Source organism: Vitis riparia, chromosome 4 (genome assembly GCF_004353265.1).
Source record: "Vitis riparia cultivar Riparia Gloire de Montpellier isolate 1030 chromosome 4, EGFV_Vit.rip_1.0, whole genome shotgun sequence".
Lineage (NCBI taxonomy): Eukaryota > Viridiplantae > Streptophyta > Magnoliopsida > Vitales > Vitaceae > Vitis > Vitis riparia.
In genome coordinates, this window is record NC_048434.1 from 18,090,533 (window position 1) to 18,113,942 (window position 23,410).

General features: G+C 35.5%; 4 protein-coding genes across 7 annotated transcripts; 2 read left to right on the top strand and 2 right to left on the bottom strand.

The window, feature by feature from the left end:
• Positions 1-573: 573 nt before the first annotated feature.
• LOC117913624 (probable vacuolar amino acid transporter YPQ1) lies at positions 574-3,880 on the top strand. Of its 4 annotated transcripts, none has more exons than XM_034828642.1 (12): positions 576-978; positions 1,112-1,154; positions 1,403-1,429; positions 1,606-1,704; positions 1,836-1,942; positions 2,027-2,198; positions 2,568-2,669; positions 2,765-2,863; positions 2,976-2,996; positions 3,085-3,143; positions 3,220-3,310; positions 3,417-3,880. In XM_034828642.1, exons 1-12 carry the CDS (start codon positions 755-757, stop codon positions 3,519-3,521), a joined length of 1,149 nt encoding a protein of 382 aa, XP_034684533.1. In that variant the 5' UTR covers positions 576-754; the 3' UTR covers positions 3,522-3,880. The 4 variants fall into 4 exon arrangements, 3 of the variants coding, with proteins under 3 accessions (XP_034684536.1, XP_034684533.1, XP_034684535.1); XM_034828644.1 differs by having other exon boundaries at positions 578-978; positions 2,768-2,863; XR_004651121.1 differs by lacking the exon at positions 3,417-3,880 and having other exon boundaries at positions 574-978; positions 2,956-2,996; positions 3,220-3,244.
• A 2,184-nt stretch (positions 3,881-6,064) lies between these two features.
• Positions 6,065-7,568, bottom strand: LOC117912137 (probable galacturonosyltransferase-like 1). Its single transcript, XM_034826619.1, has one exon. It carries the CDS (start codon positions 7,392-7,394, stop codon positions 6,339-6,341), a length of 1,056 nt encoding a protein of 351 aa, XP_034682510.1. The 5' UTR covers positions 7,395-7,568; the 3' UTR covers positions 6,065-6,338.
• A 9,303-nt stretch (positions 7,569-16,871) lies between these two features.
• On the bottom strand, positions 16,872-18,423 carry LOC117912158 (E3 ubiquitin-protein ligase RNF185-like). Its single transcript, XM_034826648.1, has 2 exons — positions 18,239-18,423; positions 16,872-17,817 (listed from the first exon to the last, which is right to left on the bottom strand). Exon 2 carries the CDS (start codon positions 17,784-17,786, stop codon positions 17,106-17,108), a length of 681 nt encoding a protein of 226 aa, XP_034682539.1. The 5' UTR covers positions 17,787-17,817; positions 18,239-18,423; the 3' UTR covers positions 16,872-17,105.
• Positions 18,424-20,713: 2,290 nt separating this feature from the next.
• LOC117912148 (elongation of fatty acids protein 3-like) lies at positions 20,714-22,103 on the top strand. The gene has a single exon (XM_034826638.1). The coding sequence runs from the start codon at positions 20,921-20,923 to the stop codon at positions 21,827-21,829; it is 909 nt and encodes a 302-aa protein (XP_034682529.1). The 5' UTR covers positions 20,714-20,920; the 3' UTR covers positions 21,830-22,103.
• Positions 22,104-23,410: the final 1,307 nt, after the last annotated feature.

Sequence of the window (23,410 nt, forward strand, 5' to 3'; positions counted from 1 at the left end):
CAGAATTTCAGATTATAAAGACAATAAACATATTCAGTAATGCTAAACGTGTAATTACAAGATAGATTTAGACATCAATGATGCAGACGTTGATTCAAAAGCAGTAATTATACGCGTGATGTGGAGAATGGGTGACGTTCTTGTGGAATTTACTAATGTGCTTAACTCACATGTATGCTAAAAAAAGTTGACGACGCACAACAAACATGATGAGTGACAGCGCACGCTCATATTTTCATAGGATTGAAATCTGTCTTGCGCCTAAATCATAAGCATCCAACCAGCATGGCTTAGCCAGAATGGTCTCTGCCTGTGACATTATTTTTCCTGAAAAATGTCGTCATGTTCTCGACATTTTATTTTAAATGACCTTGGCAGCTAGTTCTTTTGTTTTTCTATCATTGTTTACTCTGATCAATCTGGACCGTCAACTGAGGGTGACCATGTCAGTGTAAAGCATCACCCAGGAGGATATGCCGCAACCCCTCAAATATTAATTACTTCAATACCCCTTACACAAATGTAGCAGAAATTTGGAGCATCAAACAGAAGAATATGCGTACTACTACAAATACTTAACCTGTCTTCTAATTTTCACTCTGGATAGCGAAAAGGAAAAGGGATCTCTTCAAGTCTCTATTGAGGATCGGCTCCTCTTATCTACCTCTTGATAATAATTGAAGCCCTTCTCTGCCTTTAAAATCGTCCTAGAAACTTGGTAACCAGCGTAGCGAGAGAGAGTGAGAGAGCGACTATGTCACCATCTTACTGTATCAAGGAGAAGAAGCCCTGTGTCGGATGGGTTGACAAGTACTTTGGGGACTGTCTGTGCAGTCTCAGAGACGAGTTCTCCTTTGGGTTTGGTCTTATCAGTTTGGTTTGTTGGGGAGTTGCAGAAATCCCTCAGATAATCACCAACTTCCGCACAAAATCTAGCCATGGCGTCTCTCTTGCATTTCTGCTCACTTGGATCGCCGGGTTTGTTCTCTTCTCCATTGAACCTCGCACTTAAAATACTCTCAAAAACTGAGCTGTTCCATAATAATACACAGATCTCCAACAAAATAAACTCTTAATGTAAAGTTTTTTGTCCTTCAAATTATTAATGCAGCGACGTTTTCAATTTGGTTGGTTGCCTTCTCGAACCAGCAACAGTGAGTGTTCTTGTCTGGGATTCTTTATTCCTATCTTAGCAGATAATGTTCTAGAACGGAAGTTCAATGACTCAGAGCCATAGAGGTCTGGTGGTCCAGGGAACAGCCCCAGATTGGGTGGCTCTGTTTAAACCGCCATCTGTTTTCTTCTTATCAAATGCTCCTGACCAGCTTAGCCACTAGTTTCTTCTTCCGCTCTTTTGTTTTCTTCTCATTTTGTCTGAATGCTATTTATCTTCTGAATGCAGCTGCCCACCCAGTATTACACAGCTCTGGTAATTTCACTTCTCTGGCCTTGGTTTAGATGGTTTCAATCGAAGCACAAAGCGACCATTTCCTTTATTTATAATTTTTACATGACCATTTATTAAGCTCCTATATGTGCTACCTCGACAACTTCACATATGGATGCATTAATTAATTGAAATTGCATTATAATTTTTGTTCATAGCTATACACCACGAGTACTGTAGTACTAGTGTTGCAGAGCGTGTACTATGATGACATCTATCCATGGTGGAAGTACGGACAGATCAACTCTAATCAAGTGGTACACTACTACTTATTTCATAATCTTGAGTTCGTTTTACTTTAATCACTCTGCTACAAACTATGATCTTGTACAGTACTATTCCAAACAAAACCAAGAGAAAAAAAGATTGATTAAGGTTATTTTCTTAGGTTGAAGAAGAGAGAAAACCTCTGAAACCTAAAGCTGGTGGGTCAGGGATTCCCATACCCAATACTCCAGTCAAAGCAGGATCCGCTCTTCGGGATTATTACTATACGTGAGTCCAAATTCATTAATCTCTGTTTTTATTATTATTTGTACATTTCAACAAATTTTCTGTCCGAAAATTTGGCATTTGCAGGTCAGCGAGGTCACTGGCAGGAAGCACTACTCCACCATTTCGATCTTATCTCAGGACGGCTCGAAGTGGTCCTTCGACTGTGGGGCTTGACAACGACTCATCATCTGATGATGACACAACCCACGTTGCATCCCATAAGACTGTTAGCAAGCCTAAGCCAATCCCACGGTCGGTAAGTCTCCATCTCCAGTTTTGCTCACTATATATTCCACTTTATGTGTACAACCTCAGACCGTTGATCTTCTCTTGATATTGTTTCTATTGCCCTGTGAATTAAAGTTAATCAATACAAACTACTTGGTTGTTTTCGGATCAGCAGAACTTTCTTTCCCTAATATGGGTTGAACCATATTTGAGACCCTACAAGTCAATGATCAGAAGGAAATCCTAAAAAGGAAAAGTAATGAAAAAAGAAAATTTGGTGTTATATCCAACTACAAGAGAATCACACTAGTTGTTTAACCCTTATGTACTATTTATGATTGTTTTATGACATGACATTTATCGAATTAGTGGCGCTACCTTTATCATATCTTTTCAGGCAGGCTATGGGGCATATTTAGCTACGTCCGTCAATTTGCCTCGGCAAAGTAAAGCTATGATGGAAGTGTCCCTTGGCTTTACAGGGAGAAAACTCTTACACGTATGATTACTACTGGGAAAAATTAAAAGCTACATTTGATATTAAATCTATTGCTTTGTGTTTTCAAAGAGCTCACGAGATGTAATTATACATAGCAGGAAAGTGGGATGGAGAACAGTGCCTTCGGGCAATGGCTAGGATGGTTGATGGCTGCTATATACATGGGCGGTCGACTCCCTCAGATATGGCTAAATGTAAGTGATGATTGGTTCTCAAAAGTCAATGCATAAATTTGCCTGTTCTCAGATGAATCATTTTCTATGATTTGTTTTGTTTCTGATAAAAGTCATTACATTTGACAACCAGATTAAAAGGGGGAGTGTGGAGGTGAGATGCTCTTATAACATTCTAGTAATTCATTTTGTACTTCATGTTTGAGGCGACATTTAATATTGTAGTTGTTGAAATTATACAGGGCTTGAATCCTCTCATGTTCGTTTTTGCACTCATTGCCAATGTAACTTATGTGGCAAGGTACTCTCTCTCTCTCTCTTTCTCTCTCTCTGGAAAATTTCTTAACTCTGAACTTTATTTGAATTGATGGATGCAGTATTCTTGTAAGAACCACCGAATGGGAAAAAATTAAAGCTAATATGCCCTGGTTGCTGGATGCTGCAGTTTGTGTGATGCTTGACTTATTTGTATCCTTTACCAATCTTCTTCAGGAAAGCTCTTTTTTATCCAATTACTGTGCAGGTAGCTCACATATGTTCATTGTTCATTACACCTTAACCAAAATCATAACAGATTATATTGCAGTACATATATTATAAGTACCTCCGAAAGAAAATTTCAAGTGCTGGAGAAGACCTGGGAGATTATATTGCGGCAAATAAAGCAGTTGTGTCTTGACTGCTTACTATATTTGATATTTGGGTCTTTGCTATTTACCCTGTCAATATCGTTTGTGTACTATCTGCTCTGTTTTGGGGGAAAGCTTAGAGTTGCGATGAGTCTCCACTGCATTCACCTCATGAAAAGGTCCCTTCACAATTAGGCAGTAGGTGGGCGTTGGGTGAATGACGGCAAGTTTATATGGTATTGATCTTTTCTTATTATTGTCAACTTCTAGTATGTATTTCTTAATGGAATTGGTTATGAAAAATCAAGTAGAGACATAGAATGTCTGAAAAGTTGGTTGAAAGAGCTAGTGATATTATGCTTTGCTTGTAACTATACCACGAGAATTAATCATTGTACCTTTCCAGACATGTCAGAAGACATCCAGCTTTGGCCAAAACCCCAATTTAATTCAGTTTGGTCCCTATTATTGGCCTGGAAAGGGAATGGGTTGGTCAGACAACTGCCGCGTATCATGGACTGGGTTTCATGTAAAAGTCCATGGCACGAGCCCACCGCTGCCATCCTATTATTGGCCTGGAGGAGCGGTACTCCTTTAATGATTAATTAATTTGCACTAATCATCCACTGTTGGAAGCAGGAAGGAGAAAATTCTTGGTCAGGTTCCTTCATGTGGCATTGATTAGGTGAGAGATTCAAAAACAATTATCTAACAAAAACCATAATTAATATTCGATCTCGCATCATATTAAATGGTCACCATCATTTTCTATCGAGCAAAGTGAGTTGTCACACCTGCAAGTGGAAACTTAGTTCAATTTTAATGGAGATGAAGAAGAAATGCTTGTGATGTATGCTTTACAATGTGACGCCATGCTCTGTTTTCCCTTTTAGTTGGAAGGTATTTATCAGGGGTTGCTATTCGTCACTTTCGCTTAATTTTATAGCAACCAAATTCAGAAACATAAATAGGATCGATTTGGTATGCGCTCGTGGCCTTTTTCGCCATTATTACCCGAAAGGTGCAAAGTTTTCTTCATTGGTTTTTTTGGTGATAAAAGATTTTTTGCAAGTTAGATGAATATGCTTGGGCAGATGCTTACTGTTTCACAAGAAAATGCTGCAGACTTTTGTTGACCTGAAAATGAAGCTTGTATAAACCAGAGGGAGTGACTTCAATTTCCACATCTCCTGCCAAATGTTTTGTCACCTACCGTTTAATTTTATTCAACGCCACCATGTGCTCATTTTCGGCCATCATTTTCTACTTAATCTGGAAGCTTTGGTCCGCCATTTATTACTCTATCTAAGAAGTTTCTCTTCCGCATGATCCCTGTTCATAGTCCCCATGTTAGACATGAATAAGCAAGGTAAAGAATTATAAGCTAAAGGAGAAAAATATGTTGCTTAGTGGCAAGCAGTATAGGCTTATTGATCCAAGCAGATATGGTCTTATTTCTAATCAATTGTTTTTCCAAAGTCCAAACAAGGGCCACGTTTTCCCACTGCAGACTTCATCAACAGGAATGGAAGTCATACAAAGTTAAATCGGAGAATCTGTTTTTTTTTTTTTTTTTTTTTTTTTCTTATTTATAGGACATTTTGATCGTACAAAGTTAATGAATTAAGCTATTTTGAAGTTATTAGAATCATCCGAGGGTTTTTTCTTTCTTATGGTGTTGAAAAGTTTCTCGGTAAAAAACAAAATTGGGTGAGACCATTTAAGGATCTTAGATTCGGATTCTTTACCATGCAATTCTCATCCTCGAGAAGACATGATGATTTTTCACCTGCAACTTTTTGCTTTTTCCTCCCCATACACGCGTGGGAAGAGTAGAGGTTACAGCCTCCAGCTTTGCCTTAACTAGAATAAACATGCCATTAACTTTATTGAGAATTCTTTTTGCCTTTCAACTCCGCGTCTTGCGTTTGAATGAGACCCATTTGAGAGAGAACTCCAATAGAAGCTCAGATATTAAAGATAGACATGAAAAAGTGCTCCTCCAAAGATCTCTCACTGATTTACCTTGTTCGTATATTTTCAGAGAATACTTCGTCACCAGGACTTTTTAGTCACCAACCAGAGGAAATGAACCATAATTATTGCACGCAATGCAACCTTTAATTATGGAATGAGTGGCTTTATCGCCATGATGATTTAAAGGTTCACCATTTGGTCAAAATCTCAAAGTAATGTCCGACTTTGCGAGGACAACAGAACCAAATCATTTTGTATTGAACTTCAACAGGGTAGATACAAATGTTAGAGGTCAATTGATAAAAAGTTGGGGCGTATCAAATTGAGTCGGTGGAGTACAAATTGTTGTTCAACTGGAAATTTCATTTCAACCATCGCCTTTCATATTTAAAAGCTATCAAAACCCAAAACAAATTCATATGTGACCAAAATATTTAAGATGGTTGCCGAGTCACAAATTTATGGTTGAAATAGAAAATTTTTTTCAAACAAAATATGGTTGTTGGGTTGCAATTTTATGGTCGATTTAGAATCTAGTTTGAATTGGAATACATCCAAATTTAATTGCCAGACCAAGTACGCATGGATACAGTAGAAGCAGGGAAAAATGAAGACATATGAACAAACTTTTTAACTCTTTTTTCTTTAGTATTTAGTATTTACTGGTGTCGGTACAGAGACAAAAGTAGAAGCATGGTAAGAGGTTCGTCAATGGCCGTATATCTACAAACAGCATCTCTGGTGGAAGGGAAACAGAAGACACACAGGCAGAGAGAAGCATCTGTAACATTAGATCTCCGCTACCTGGATTGTGTTCCGATAACATCTAAAATAATGAAATCTAATAAAGAAAAATATATATCTGGTGATAACTATAACACTTCTCGGATTTAATTGTCGAGTGCGAATGGTGTTTTCAAGAGATCGTAAGGAGCCCACAACGCATCCAATGGGCACGGCCTGTTTGCGTCTAATCGAGCCCATGGCTTCCCCTTCCCGCTCCAATGTAGAAGGCTCACAGGGCCCGGGTGTAGATCCCGGCATAGGCCCCGGAAATTGTCTCCGCCGAGACCATGTTGGTTCCATTTGTGATCCACCGGAGCTATATTCCCTGCGAAAACCAGTAAAAATGGGGGTAAGGAACCCAATTCGTAGATCCGCATTCGTTTTTGGAGCTCCATCCATTCCACGATCTTGGTGGTGTAGTCTCCGGTTCTCCACCGTTGGAGGTCGATGACCATGACGCCGGTGTTGAAGTAACAGGCATTGCGACCCGCGAACGTTAGAGACAGAGATGGGTTCGACCAAAACGTGGGCGTAAAATAAGAGGTAAAGTTAGCATTACAGTACTCCGGCGCCGCTAAGACCGAGTGGTCACCGAGTGGGGTAGCTACCAGTTTCGCAATGTCGTCGACTAGGACCAAGTCTGAGTCCAGGTACACCACTCGACGAACACACGTAGGGAGGAGATCGGCGAGGTAGTTGCGAGCGTAGTTGAGCGGGCAGTCGAGAGCAGCGCGAATTGAAGTGGAGATGAGGCCTGAGACAGCCGAGTCATCGAAGCGGTAGACTCGGAAGCGCAGATAAGGGAAGGAGTTGGCAATGGTGCGACGGAGGTGGTGGGCATCAGCGGAGGCGGAGGCGACGAAGTGGAAGTTTACGTTTTCAGGGCAGGTGGCGTGTTGGAGAACGGAGAGAATGGCAGCCATGGAGCCACGGATGTAGGCGGCGTCGAGGGTCATTGCCACATGGACTGCATCATCGGAACATATGCTGGTTTCATGACTGTAACCTTCAGCGTCGTCGTAGTTGATGGACGGACAGTCAGGGGAGTTGTAGAACTGCGGGGCTTCTCTGAATTGGTAAGCCGTAGCATGAATGGCCAAAAAGTAGATGATCCCACAAAGGAAGAGGAAGAGGCGGAGAAGAGGTGCAGTTGCAGGCATGGTCTGGAGAATCTGAAGAAGTCTATTGGGTTCTCTGGCCTTTTAAGAGAAGGAGAGGGCGCTGCACTTCCGAGTTCTGCTTGGCTTTGAACCCACGTTCTTTGAAAGGGGCTGCTGAAAAGCCAAGTCTTGGGCTTCACATTTGATTAAAATCTCTCTCTCTCTCATATTCTCATGCTCATTCCCTTTGTAAATCTTAAGCTGTAATTCCTTTGACCATTAAACTATTACAGCTATGCAAAATGCAAGTGGTATTTCAGATCTTCCTTCAAAATTCTCAATCCAAAGCCAAATTATAGGTTGTTTATCCATATATGGGTAGGTTGCCTTATCAGATGGGACCAATGTGCCCCACTTTTTGTTACTATATTAGCATTCCGCATAGTAATGCAAAACTCAAGAAAATTTAGAATTTATTTGAAAATTAGAAAACCCACTATGATTTTGTTTAGAAAAACTTCAATCCATACCTGATGTCCAAGGAAAGAGCCCATGAGGGGCCTCCTACTCCTCAACAGAACCCATGGATTAATTAAATGGCATTTAATTAAATGTTCCATCAAACCAATTTATGAGTTTATCCCTCTTCTCCTTGGGCTCTCTAGTTGAGCCATCCACGTCTAAGAAGCCTCAGACACTACGTCTCAACTTCTAACCAACAATGTTATAACAGTGAGCAAAGTAAGATAGGCGGAGAAAGGAAAAGGAAAGGGATATTTATATCTGATAATTAATTTGGCAGCCTAGTGCCTATTTCCTTTGCTCCATTTCTGGGTTTCAGTCCTAGACATGTTGTACAGGGCACGAAACTCATCTTGACGAGCATAAAATTGCAAATGTGCATGATACCCCCAGACCCTGTTTTTCTCCCAAAAATTACTTGAAAGTGGGAGCAATTTCAGGACTTGCAAGTAACAATAAAGGCCTGAAATCCCCATCGATCCCCTCTATCTCTGGTGCTGATAATTTTATTTTATTTTTATAATCTTAGCTCCGGATGCTCCGTGTGACATTAAATGCAAAGGCCTAATAGAACTGAGCTTTCATGACAGGCGCTTTGAGAAATTAAATTACCCAAATTTTGTCCAGAATCTCCGCCACCCTAGCGGATCAGTCATCCATCCGCACTTAATTAGCGGGACGAAAAACAAAGAGAAGGCTGCCACGTTGCTTATGAGCCAGGACCCAGATGTGTCGCCCGAGCCAAGCAACCCACATTGAAGAAAAAAAAAAGTAGGTGGCCCGGAGAATGGAAATAGACAGCGAAACTAGAGACTAGTAGAAAGTGCACTCTTATAGCGACATATTTTCTTTTCCTTCCGTGTGACCTAACACTTTAATTCATCACCAAGCTAAAAGGAGGAAATATACTGGCTATTTTTCATATGAAAATTGCCACCCACGTCCATAATTTCTTCCTTCAACTCCACTCCCGTACACTTGGCCGATTAGTCTTGAAGTCACTGTAATATTTGATCAAATATTATAGATTTTTTGAACACTGAAATTGAGTCTCAGCTGAGTCCTCCAATTTAATAGCTAAAATACAACCTCAACTGCATCATTTAAGGGGCATGTGCAGGTCACATGGATGAGCTAGAATGAGTGGTTTTAGCTTCGCAAGCCTTAACAGAAGCCATGGAGAGGAGAGGCCCTCCATTATTAAGTACTCAAACAATCATTTTTAAATGAACATTACCATGTGCCACACATGACAAACTCACAAAGCAATCTTCCCAGAAAATTTAAATCAGTCATCATGCATCATCATCACACTGCTGTTTGAAAAGGAAACGCGGTAAAGAAAAAGAAAGGATATTTTGTGTTTTTTTTTTTTTCCCATTTTCACTGGGAAGAATCCCAATCCCCATTACACATTGACGACAGGGCATGCCACCGACACATGGGGTTGGGTCAACGACTCAATAGCCGCCAAACAGTCAACCAGGCGTGCTGATGCCTGGTTTCAAGTATTATAAGGATTCAATTTTTCAACCATGCATGTCCGTATTCGGAAAAGTTACACGAGTACACGCATAGTTGCACGACATGCAAACGCGTCCTTTTAGTCAAAATACTCTAAAATATGGGGGGAAAGAAAATGCAAATCTAAAGAGCTTAGAAGTTACATAGCCCTTGCCAGGGAATGTGCCAGCCTAGGAGGATTTGAATTTGAATTTTTTATTTATTTATTTATTTATTTTATTTTATTGAAGTTGCAAAGTCCTTACTTGCCCTTTGTTTTGCCTTTTCCGGAAGTATGTGAAAATTCAAAAGCATATGAAAAAGGTGTACAAATTTTTGGAAGCTTATGACTAAATTATAAGAGGTGAAGATAAGGGGAAGATATTTTAGCTCTTATGAATTTTAAGTCATTTTGTATTATTGTTCTCTTCGTGCTCCTAATCCATACTTACATATGATATAAATGACTACTTTGAAGCCTTTGTAAGGATTTAGCCAAGTACTCCTGCATGGCTTGATGGTCGTCTCGTACTCGTCTGCCTCATAAGATGTAATGACATGGAAACTGTCTTATATTACGATAAATAGTCCGTACCAGTTGAAGATTAGGACGAGTATTTCCTTCACTAGTACTAGTGTACTAGAAGTTGGTCGTCTCAGTCTCACTTATTAAAGGCGTTCAAAGAAGTGGAACAGTGCCTGCGTAGAAGTATTGGGATACGAGTCAAAAGAACGGAAAAATGAGAGCTCTGGCACAGTCACACTGGAAGCATCTTAATGTGCCCCCCTGTTTTAGACCTTTTACGCGCTTTGGTTGGGTGGTTTGCATGGAACTGGGGCCACTTCTGCCAATATTCATTATTAATTCATACTTCCTACCCTTGGATACGAACCATCAAGTCGAACCCGTCAACTTATGGCAGCCGGCTTTACAGGCCTCTCATTTCATGGTTCTGAAAGCACGGGGAAATTTCATATTTGGTGATCATTCAGACAAGATCATACGAAATACAAGCATTTCCGATTTTGTCCTCCCCTCAATGTTAACCCCATGGAATGTTCAAATGTAATGCAGCTTAAACTTTGCTCTTATGATTCTGTTGTCCAGCCACACGAACCCCGGCATACTTATGTGCTGGGTTAAGCCTCAACATGCAAACAGGCTCTTGAAAAATCAAGTGCTGGATCGGTACCCTAATGCTGTTCCACTCTCTGTCTACCTAAACTCTGTTAGACATCCTTTAATTTATTTTTATTTTTAATGTGAAACTTATAACAACTAACTCTTAATATTTAGTACCGTGTACTTGCCTTCCATCTAGGGGCGCTAATAGTTAATGCCTCACCAAGAACCAAAGGGTGGATGATATGACTGGGGTTTGGTAGGTCAAAACATTTAAGTTTCAAGAAAGTATTGAATCAAGCAAAAAAAAAAAAACGTGTATATATATATATAAGCAAATCAAGTATAATTAAAATTAGTTACAAATCCACGTAATTTTAAGTTATTTAATCTTCATATGGAAAATTAAAATAAATGAAATAAATTTTTAAAAATCAAAAATAATAATTTATTAATTTTAAATTTACTTTTCAAATAACCAGAGTAAATTAGAGAAATAGGGATACAATTTAATATTTTAATTCATTTAATAATCAAGTCCGGCCACAATTTCACATACATGGAAGCCTATCTTTGATTGGATGATGGTCGATTTTACAAATTTTCAAATTCGTGCATCTAAACGGCAAGAACAATATATCATAAACAAATAAAGCATGATAATATGGTCAGAGAGAAGAGGAGAGAGATGCTAACTCAAGTTTTGTAGTGGCCCGACCCAAACTCGGTCTAAATCAACCTTCCTCAAGCTCTAATCAAGTTAAGGTTCTACTATCATTAAGACTTCAATCCAAGCCTTCAATTTAAACAATTGGATTATAGTTTTAATTCATCATTTATAATCCTTCTCAAGTGACTAATCTCACTTGAATAACACTATTAGTTCTTTGTTTGAAGCGATAAAAACAAAGACAATCATAGTAAACAACATAAACTCTCAAAATAGAATAGAACCTAGGATTAGATTCAAGCTACACTAATGGATTTGCAAGTTGTTTGGATTGAATGCACTCAACAAAGATTAATGAGAAATTTTTTGTTGGTAGGCCATCGGATACTCAAGTTCTCTATATATATATTTTTCAAAATTCATATTTATATGTAAGGAACTTGAAATCCCTATTTGACACAATTAAGGTTTGATCAATTCACTAATTGATTAAATCGGTTCACTAGTCAATAAACATTTAATGTCTTGATAGGTAACTGTTAGAGGTTCAAAGGCTCAATTAATTTAACAACTAGTTCAACTGATCCTTGAAGAGTTGAGACTCTACCTCAACCAATTAAAATGACATTCTTGCAAAATGAGAACTTTCCTTATCTACCAATCAACTAGTTCCCCTGCAGCTTGACCTATTTGACCATTTTGCAACTTTTAAGGTTGAAACAAAAGCCTAGGAACCATGAGAAGGCTTCTAAAACCTCCTATAAATCGTCTAAACATATTTTTGAAAAGGTTTAACCTAGGTTTTGAGTAAAATATGATTTTATCCATTTTTGAGGAGATTAACTCAATCTAAGGTATGTTATGGATGTTTAAATAGGTCAAGTGAATGAAAATTTTTAGTTAAACCCTAATGCACCATAAAACAAACCTTACACAAGGTTCCTAAGGTCTTCTAGGTGTTCAAGTCTTCATCAATCCAAGATTATCCATTGCTTGGTGCTTAACCTTGGCTTAATTCCTTATAATCCTGAAATGATAACCTTGATAAATCATTTATACTGTTAACCTTCATATATTATCATCAAAACTCAATTAACAAAACCTTGGCCTATAAGAAAAAAAAATTTGCGAACAACTTATTTTTAAAACATATTCTAAAAAAATGATTTTGTACCAAGAGTTTGTCAAACATGTCTTTGGAGTAATAAATAAATTATATATATATATATATATATATATATATTATTTTTAAGATTGTAATTTAATAATATAAAGACCATAATCTTTTTATTTATTTTGAATTTAGAGAAACTTGCATATGAATCCCTAATACCACAACTGAAATACGAGCTTGTATGATAAATCATGAGCATATAGTCAAATGCTTGCTAGACCCAAACCTTACTACACGCGTCATAGTTAGAGAAAGGTTAAAACTTATTTTTAAAATTTTAAATTCAAATGAATTATATATATTTGAATTTTGAGAATTTTTCTAAGAAAGGAGGAAGAAATCTTGATAGGATCCCACAAGCATATAATATCCCCACACTCTTCATATTTGTCTCAGCTCTCAAGTCAAGTGTCTTCTTAAATTCTAGTAAAATTTTTAAACCCAAAAAAGTCAAACTCAAGCCTAATTGATCCTTTGCGTGTATAAATTTCTAGCACACTTGATGTAACTCTTTTGCCTCCCATCTCTGTCATTAAAAAATAAGTTAATGGCTTCAAGGCAGAACCAAATTACATGCATGCATCAAGAGTCTATTAAGAATTTAAGACCGTTGTCACTTCATCATTACAAAATACTTCCACCCATCACCCATGAGGTTATAAAAAAATAGGTTTACTTTTATAAAAGAAAAGATTTTTTTATAGAAGAATATAAAGTCTAATAAAATTGAAAAGTAAAAACAAAAAAGAAATGATATTTTAAACTTCTTTATTATTTTTATTTTTATTTTTATTTTTTACTTCTTTTCACATCAAATTCAATTATTAATTTTGTTATGTTAATTATAAATTCAATTTTTATGTGTTTAATTCAAACATGTGAATATATAGGACTAACAAAATCAAATAAATTCACTTTAATTAATTAAACCAAACTAATCAATTTACCATTAATTTGATTTGGTCCATCCATTTGGGTTTAAATTAAAATCATATATTTTCTAAGAAAATAAGCCTACTTTTATGGTAAATAACTAAAAAAATGTTTATTTTTTTAACTTTTTACTAAAAATAATTTATTTTCATACTTTAAATCATTTGTTTTTCTACTTTTTCATGACTTATCATAAACTTTTTGTTGAATAGAAAAAATTAAAAAAATTTAACTTTTTCTAAATAAAAAAAGTAACATACTAATTTTTTTTTTTTACTTTCAATGCTTAATAGAAATAAAATATTATAAAAACAAATAGTCTAATACTTAATACTATTAAGTATTAAAATTTTATTTAGAATTAAGTAAAAAAACAAACACCACTTTAGAATGCGTTTAATAGTGATTACAGAAAGCATTTTTAATCTTTCTAACACTTGAAATTTTTTTATCTTTCAAATATTAGAAGGATTAAAAACATTTCTTATAATCATTGTCAAACAGACCCTAATACAAGTTATACAATACAACACAAAAATTGGATCTTTCAAGCTAAAATATGATGTAAACATAAAATTATTTTAAATAACTATTAACAATCCAAAAACCTATTATTTATAGAGAAAAAAAATGAAAAAAAAAATAAAGAACAAATAAGTTGAGATTAGCTTCCGAAAAAATAAACAAATAAAAGAATAGATATATTTTTAGGGGTGCGACTCAGGCGGTTTGGATCGGGTTGGTAGTCAATCCAATAATGAACCACATCAATTTTAAATCCAACCCAAGTATCCTAACTTGAGCTCAAACGAATTTTTTTTTTTCAAGTATGGGTTAGAAAAATATACAAGTTAGGCTCAAGTTGGGTGATTTAGTTGGATCAAAACTCGAATTGACTCGCACAAAAGAAAAAAAAATTGCATAATATATTTGCAGATTGAAAGAAAGCTTACTCAGGGAAGTTTACATAGATGATGTTGTCGAGATCAACATGATAAGCCATACATGTTGATCTCAACAACATCATCTATCAATCTAACACAAGAATTTCGTATAAGATAAACTGTTTAAATATCACTAGTTAAATAATATAACATAAAATCTAATTATTTATTATATATATATATATATATATATATATATATATATATAATGTAGTTCTCTAATTAAATATAAAATACTCAATTGGGGTTTGGGTTGAGTTCGGCTTGCTCGATGTCCCAACCCTAATTCAATTAAGCTTAGGTTACCCAAGCCCAACCCAAACTATAAAAAGAAGGTTGTCATAGCCCACCCGATATCGGGTTGCCTAAACCCGCCCAGACTCAGTTTGGATTGGGTTAAAGCTACCCCAATTGCCCCTCTATATATGTCTATTCAAATGTGAAACATCAATGGAACCAATAAATTTTAAAAATTTAAAAACGTGAACTTAAATTGCCTCGGTTCTATTCTTTCTTTCGAATGATTAGTTTGGTGGGTTTGTTTCCTGACCCTGCTCAGCTCAATATATCCCTTCCGATGCAACATGGAATTTCCAGACACCAAAAAGGCATACCAAATCTAAAATCAATTAAGATCGTCCTAATGGGTGGGCGGTTCCTCATAAGCGTGCAGTACACTTCCATCTTTGGAAAGGAAAAAGTGTTGTTTCAGAAAAAACCAAAGAATCCATGGAAAACCCGAATCAATTGAATGCCTTCTCATTTTCTATTCACGTATTGAGAATAACTTTCAAATTGCTAGACAAATACCACAAATCAATGGAAAACCCTCACTAATTCTGTGTCTCACAGACAAAAGGTTGGCACAAGTACCCTCCAATATGATAGATGGACTTTTGCTTTTCTTTTTAGCAGGCAACAAGAAGTGTTTTGACTGTTAAGAACTTCTAGAACTTGCTAGCTGTTTCTCATGAGGTTTCATGTTCTAGGCATCCAGATTGCCCATAAATTATTGAATGTGTAACATGAATCCGCACAATAATACAGCTGATAACAAGTGTTTTGAATGGATGCATCATAAACTATAAAGAGAGAAAGGTAAAGCCACCACTGGTTTATGAGTGCCATCACAAAAAGACATAATACATATATGTTTTCACAGATCAAGGACATAAAGATGCACTTTTCATGAGTCCCCAGACTGGTTTAGACAGAATGTAGGCATGGATGTTATGTTTACAAATGATTAACACACCAAATGTGGACATGTAAAAGTATCCTATATAATCAGGTACTATTGGTACATATGTAAAGTCACAAGTCTGCTATGAAGTTCAAGGTTGATTAGAGAAGTGATTATAGATTAATAGTAAATAGTAAACAAATTAAGCATTTAAGCACTGTCTCTCAGGTTCAAGTTACCACATATACCTAAATCTAGCCAAGCAAACCCGATGCAAGCTATAGATGTTTGATCAATATGCATTTTCATAACACTTATTTTTTATCCATGTTCTATATAGTTCTCAGTGAAATTAACCCAGGAAAATACATGGGTATCCTACACTCCACCCATGAGTGCACAAATAGCACATCATTTGGCTTTTGGTGGAATGGCATATCCATTACTCTAGTCAGGAGACTGCTAAGTGGTACCATCCACCAGTTTGACATATCCCTAATTTCCCTTCACTTGTAAGCACCTTTTCGTACTCTGAATCAGGAATACTTCATGAAAATTTCTACACTTTATTGGGCTTTGGCAATACCATATCATGCACTTCTGGCTTCTGAGAGATTCTTGAAGAATCATGTTCATTCTTCAATTATGTATAGAAAGAGAAATTTTACCATCTAGAAATTCTCCTTATATGGATAATATGCAAGAAAAAATTTGATCCAAAGAAAAGGATTGATGGTTAGTTTAAATGGATTTTTGAAGCAATTACATCTCTTTTTTCCCCTCTATGAGCTCTCTATCTTTAACCTAACCAAAGGTTTATTGATCCTCCGTGTTTTATTTCTAAATAAAGAGGGAATCATCTTCTCAGCTTACATTTAACATCATTTTTTTTTCTTTGATCTTATTTCATCAAAGCCTAGATGTACTATAGTTTCAAAGACTGAAACAGATATGGATAGTTCCAACAAAATTTCATTCTTGAACAAAAATCCGTTTTTTAATTTGCCTAGTCTATTCCATGATTGGAACAAGGAATTTACTTTACACCATGATTCTGAATTATTACACTATGATTCTAAATCAGAAGCGACATTTCAAGAAATGACAGATCTTTTCACTCCATCAAGAACAGAGTTGGATCTAGTGCATCATAATGGGTTTTCCTTTTCAAGTGATTTCATATATTCAGGACTCTAAATTCTTCCCAACACTCCATATCCTACACATGATCTGTTCAGTTATAGTCCTAGAATACAAACCTACCATTCAAAACCTCAAGGCATCCCAGTTCTAGTAAAGCCAATGAAGAATTGTCTATTATGACAGCAGAGAGTGCAGTCAAGAAACAAGTAAACGACAGCATACAGCCACAATCTACAAAATACACATTCACAATAGTGTTTGTATGGCAGATAAAATTTTTATAGAACAAGGTTATAACAGAATCCTGACATACAAATCAAACATCTTCAACAAAAGATAACATTGTACTCAAAATTAACTATCATCTCTTATTTTTATAAGCTTCAAGAAGCATAAAAATAATCATCGTCCATAACAATATATTATAATTACAGAGATGACAAAGTTTCTGAGTAAAACTCAAAAGAGAGATTCTGTGAGCCATTTATGAAAAACGCATGTACATTGCAGATGCTAAAACAAAGAAACTAAGGCATTGAAAAGATACAGATGACTGGCAAAGGGGAGTGTTGGTTCCTACCATATCAAAGCAAGAATCACCAACACACCTATAAACAAAAGGAGATTCTTCAGATAGTAGTTGGTCCGCTGTCTTTGACTTATTGGGTGAGGAAATCTGTGCATATGCCCCAGGCCCCCATGCATTGCATTTGAAAACCAGAAGGGATAACCAGGAGTTGCCCCATATACTCTAGGATCAGGAAATCCATGAACGTGAATATTGAACAGGGAGGGAGATAAATGACCAAAAGCAGCAGACAATGCGAAATTACCAAATCTTGCAGTTCGAACTGGTGCAAACCCTCTCATCAATCCAAGCCCAAGATGTGAAACGGGGTTTGCTACTGGAGGAGCTGTTTCAGGTCTCTGCCCTGCTGGGCGACTAGGTATACTATCATTAGGAATTGATTTTGATCTGGGATCACTAGGTGTTTTCCCCCTGCCATAAAGAGGAACCAACTTTTCCTCCTGTACGAGGGCCTTACAAACCGGGCATTCTTGGGAATGTGAGTGATGATGGAGCCATTCATAAAGGCAAGGCCAGCAGTAAAGGTGACCACAAAGAGTAACAATGGGGTCTTGAGCCAATTCAAAGCAGATATTACATTCAAAATCACCAACATCATTGCTACCACTACCCCCGCAAGCGCCGCTTGCGGGTGACATGCTTTCTGATTCCCCAAACCCACTTGCCATTTCCTACCCCTATCAACTTCGATTCAAATGCCTGCGTATCAGACAAAACTTAAATCAAAACTACAGCAACTTCATAAAGGATTCAGCCCTTTTTTTTCCTTTCCTTTTTCAACGGCAAAAACCAGAACCTTAGGCCGCCTTTTGACTGCCGAGAAAACCGTGGAAACAAAGGAACATGAAATTCAGATCATGTACTTTAAGGCTGCTTTGATTTCCAGAACAGCTATATCAGCCACAATTTCGAGGGTGTTTTTGTTCCCAAGAAATCCGAAAACGAAAAACTAAGATTTATTTTCCTACCTTTTCTCAGCAACCAAACGGTGACACGGAAAAGAAATGCTTTCCAAAAAATTGAAAAAAACAGATAAATCAAACCGACATCAAATGCACAGACAGCAACGATTGAGAACAGTAAAAGTAAGACAGGGGTAGAATTGAATAATGGTGCTGACCTTTTCTTCCGATAGATAAAATAAAATGGTTCAATGACTCGATCGCAATCGTAAACCCACCCAAGATTCCTTATGTTGGACCTGCCTAACACTCCCCAGAAGATTCTAGGCTCTTGCGTTTCCTGTCAGTTTTAAGGGAAACGTTTCCCGGTTTCGTTGATCGAAAGATTTATTTCGCCTCTCAGAGGAGATAAAAAAAAAAAAAAAATTGAACGGTTGGGATTGCTGAGGCCGTGAGGCACATAGACTTGGATGGCCAGCTGAATCTAAATCTTTCGAGTCTTGCAAACGCTTCAAAAGTGGGCCGAATTAGGCAACCCACACCAACCAATGGGCCAACAGGGCCCACTGTAGTGATCCATAGAACTGAGGTCGAGGCAGCCCAATTAAAATAGTTGGTATTTGACAATATTGAGGCTTGTGGGATTCATAAAAGTTGTGGCCAGTATTCACCCAATAAGGCAGCCGACTTTTGCAACCGTACGCACTCCGACGTGTTTTTAATGTTGTATGATCAATGATTGCGACTCATCATACCTTTTTTATGAATAAAGAAAAAGGTATTCGGGAATTAAATTAAATTTTAATTAATATTAAATTTTGTGACGTCACCCAACACACCTGCCTTCATTAGTATCAAATTTTTAATGCCGACATTTTCATAATATTTTATTAAAATTGGTATTGAAATTTTTATTAAATTTGGTTTGGTATATAAAATAAGGAGTGGGAATAATATTTTATTCCTTATTTTATTTTTTATGTTTAAATAATTTATATGAATATGAAAAATTCTCATGGAAATAGAATTTTACTTATAAACGAGATTTTAATTCATCTTAATTATGAGATATTTTGATTCTTTAATATAAATTATTTTTAAAAATATTTTTTAAAAGTTAAAAATAAAATAATTGGTTATTTTATTTTTTTTAATATAAATTGTAATCCAATTTATGTAATATAAACTAAAATTAATATTAAAAATAAATAGTTTTTTATATAAAAAATGAATATTAATAATATAATAAAATCATAAATTATATTTTTATAAATATCATAACAATATATAATAACATTAATTGATTTATTTTGTTAAAAATAAAGAATAATTCTTCAAAATTAATAATTATTAATATTATTATATTTTAAATGAAAATAAAAATAAATAAATTTTAATTTTTTTAAGGTATAAATGAGCAAAAAATTTTATTATATGCATATATTTATTAATTAATTACCAAGATAACATTCTAAATTATTTTATTTAACCTATAATTAATTAATCAATTTTTTGAATTTTAAATTATTCTTAAAAATGACAAGATTTATAAAAAATTTAAAAATGAATTATGTCTATTATTATTTGTAGTGATTATATAGACTTTTTGAGTTTTAAATTATTTTTTAAAATTATCAAATTTATTAATAAATTTAATACAAACTCTCACTTGATTTGAAATTAATTTTTTCTAATGAAAAAAAATGGAAATGACAGTTTTCTATTTTATTTTGTTTTTAAAATTTATTTATAAAGAATAACAACCAAATATTAGCATAAATTTTTAGAAACAATTTTGTTTTTAAATCACACACCCAAATAGGTTTTTATTATTTAGTTAAAAAAAAAACTCTCAAACATTTTTTAAAATAAAAATACAAAATTATTTCAAACTATATACAATGTGAGATTTTTTTTAAAATAAAAATAAAAAATTATTTTAAACCATGTGTATGAATATTATTGATAATTTATTTTTATTTTGTTTGTGTTCATTCTCATTTTTACTTAACATTAAAATAGAAACAAATTATCATACTAACCTTATATTTCGATATGCATCCAAAAGTAAGAATCAAAATTATCAAATTCATTTTTAATTAAAAAGAAATAAGAATGAAAACAAAATATTCATTCTCATGCTCCATTTCCGTACTTAACACACTATAAAAATTATACATATTCCTTTCACGTAATCCCATCCTTACATATAAGATATTTATTTTTTAGTCAATAGATTTATAATTTTAAAAATTAATTGAAATTTGTAGGCCAAAACCTTCAAATAATTTAGATCAAAGCTTATTAAGTTATATAGGAAGTTCCTACGGATATGAATGAATTTAAGTAAAAAAAAAGTTGTTTGTAGTCCTTGAATGGTTAATAAAAATTGTCTTTAGTATCCTAAATGATTCAATTTTGTTCTAACCTACGTGTCATTTTCTTCTTACAGGCTTACATCCATCAAATGGCTGTCCAACTCCCAGTCCCCAGTCCCCAGTCCCCGACAGATTTGAATGGATTCTCTGACACGAGCAACACGTGTGATGAGTATAAGGAAAATAGTAGTTCCAATACCAAGAGCTGAGGCAACGGCTTAAATTACCACAAAATCTAAAAACTCTTGTTGGATGAAATGTAGCACCCATAAATTTTAATTTGATTTCAACAGATTTTCCAACACTTGATGTCCACCAGCCATTCTCCATCTTCCTATTTTAATAATCCCTCTCTCCCCACCGCCCACACCCCCATTCACCCCTTCTCCCTCTCTCTCTCTCTCTCTCCAAACGATCAACAAAAAAATTTGTGGAAAGGGGGGGTCTTCTTGTTCTTCATAATCATCGTCGGTGGACGTACAGCCAACGTCTGATCGTTCCCATCAAGCCATTCGGTCGACGATGGGAACGATGATCCAGAGATTAGTCTATTGGCTATCGGAGCACCCAGCAATCATCAAATTCCGGTGGAGCCCCACCCAGTCATGGGGTTCCACTTGGTCTTTTCTCCTCACCTCCATGGCCTTCTACCTCACTCTATCTCTCGTCCTCCACCTCATCTTGGTCCTCTTCCGCCGCCGCAGACCCGTGCCTCTGGGCCCCATTCCCGCCGTCTACAGCCTCTCCATGGCCTTGATTTCAGCCGTCATCTTCACCGGGACCCTTTTCTCCGCCGCCGCCGAGATCCGGGACACCCGGTGGTTCTGGCGGAGGTCCAAGACCCCATTACAATGGCTGCTGTGCTTCCCTCTGGGGACACGGCCGTCGGGGCGGGCCTTCTTCTGGTCATACGCCTACTACCTCTCTCGCTTCCTCCACATGTTCCGCACATACTTCACCATATTAGAACATCGTAAGCTAGGTTTACTCAACATTTTCAATAACTTAATGCTGCTATGCATGTCGTTTCTGTGGCTTGAATTCTCACAGTCATTCCAATTAGTGGAAATCATGTTGGCCACCCTGGTGTACTCTGTTGTATACGGCTACAAGTTCTGGACGGCAATCGGGCTGCCCAGTACATGCTTCCCATTTGTGTTGAGCTGCCAGATGGTTTTTCTGGGCTCTAATGTCCTCTGCCATGCGGGGGTCCTTTTACTTCACTTAAGGAAAGGTGGCTGTAATGGAATTGGGGCCTGGATCTTCAATTCTGTGCTTAATGCTGCAATTTTGCTTCTTTTTGTTAACTCCTTTGTCAGGAAGATGCATTTGAGGAGGAGACAGGTTGAAGATGATGATTCAGTACTCCACTCCTGCTCTGCCTCGAAGCAGACGAAGGTGGAGAACAAGATTAAAGATAAGAATCTTTGAATTGGTGGGAGCTTTTTTTTTCTTGATTTTATTTTACCTAGTCCTATAATGTTAATGGGGCCAAAAATCAAGAGGTCCCCTTTTCTTGTGTAAAAAGGTAGTGTATCTTTTATGAATATGGTTCAACAATAGGTTATGAAAGTTTAAAGGTTACATCAATTTCACCTAAATAAGTGTATACTTTTATTTTTACTTATTTACATATTTGAGTAGAAATCCACTTGCTATGTAACTTTTTTTTAGCAATGATTTATGGGCCCAAGCTTGATTTTTATGAAGTTAATTGAAGGCATTTCTTTCTTGAAATAGAGATTTCATATTCAGTTTATGGACTTTTACGGTCAAACTTTGACAAATATTTTCATTGAATTTTAATAATTTTTTGAAAAATTTATATTTACATGCCCTCGTATCAAAATAATTACAAAATAAAACCTCTCTAAAAATAATTTAAATTTCATATTCTCATATGTCAAAGGTACCTTACTAATGTAGTATCTGAATGATTAAAAATAGTATATTTGACAAAAAAAAAAAGTATGAAATATTAATTATTATTAAATAAATACTTTAAATTTATATTTTATAAACTTGATTTATATTTTATGATTCTATATATATATATATATATATATGTTTGAGCCCATTTCCCTCTTATTTATTTCTTGTTCAAACATTTACACTTTTGAATCAAATTATTTTTAATAAATATGAAAATGGTTTAAAAAGTTTTTGAAGAAGATACACATTGAGGAGGGTCGATTGAAGAATAATTTCTAAATTAATTCTAAAAAAAAAATCATATTTTTTATGATAAAAGTTTTTGAGAATTTTAAATGTTTTGAAAATGTTTTCTTTACTTCCAAATTTTTTTAAAAAAATTATAATACTTATTTATATTAAAATAATTTCAAAAAAAAATTAAAATATAATTTCTAAAATTATTTTACTTTTAGAATAAGTTCTCAAAAAATTATGAAATATGATTTCAAAATTGCACAAAATAGTAGGTGGTATAGTTTTTAAGGATTTGACGCAAAAGGCTCGCAAGGATTTTTATTTATCTTTTTATTTTCTTTTCATTGTAATATATTCTTAAATTTTTTTGAAACCAATCATTTACTTAATTTTCTTCCCATCAATCAATGAAGTTGTGGTCCGATGAAAGCTACTTTACCCACTCCACTAAATTGTAATGGCATATGCAATGGAATATTTATGTCATCCCCGACTATACTATGAGTGCGTCAAGTTGTCAACCCACGCAGATAAAACGACAAGGCGAGCCGATAGCCGAGTCGTCTCATGATGGGATGTTTTTTCCACATTGTCCACTCTTTCCTGGTGAATGTTAATGGTTTTTAACTTGACCATCCATAAGTTTTGGTCATCGACCTCTTCAACTTTGAACCACCTCTCGTGTCCATGTTAGAAACCACCAACAACCTTGGTTCTGTCGGTTTTTGAATAAAAATGAATTCAACTAATAGAATTGGTTTTATACGTCATCGAAACCGAATCAAGTGAAAAAATCTATTCAAGTCAAACTTTTTAATATTGGTTTGGTTTTATTTTTATAGA

Bases quoted from the DNA above. Each gene is read 5' to 3' on its own strand.
- LOC117912148 (XM_034826638.1), top strand. From the start codon at position 20,921: ATGGGAACGATGATCCAGAGATTAGTCTATTGGCTATCGGAGCACCCA.
- LOC117912137 (XM_034826619.1), bottom strand. From the start codon at position 7,394: ATGCCTGCAACTGCACCTCTTCTCCGCCTCTTCCTCTTCCTTTGTGGG.
- LOC117912158 (XM_034826648.1), bottom strand. From the start codon at position 17,786: ATGGCAAGTGGGTTTGGGGAATCAGAAAGCATGTCACCCGCAAGCGGC.
- LOC117913624 (XM_034828642.1), top strand. From the start codon at position 755: ATGTCACCATCTTACTGTATCAAGGAGAAGAAGCCCTGTGTCGGATGG. The intron at 1,705-1,835 runs GTACACTACTAC...TTATTTTCTTAG, and splicing joins AGATCAACTCTAATCAAGTG to GTTGAAGAAGAGAGAAAACC. The intron at 2,864-2,975 runs GTAAGTGATGAT...TTTGACAACCAG, and splicing joins TCCCTCAGATATGGCTAAAT to ATTAAAAGGGGGAGTGTGGA.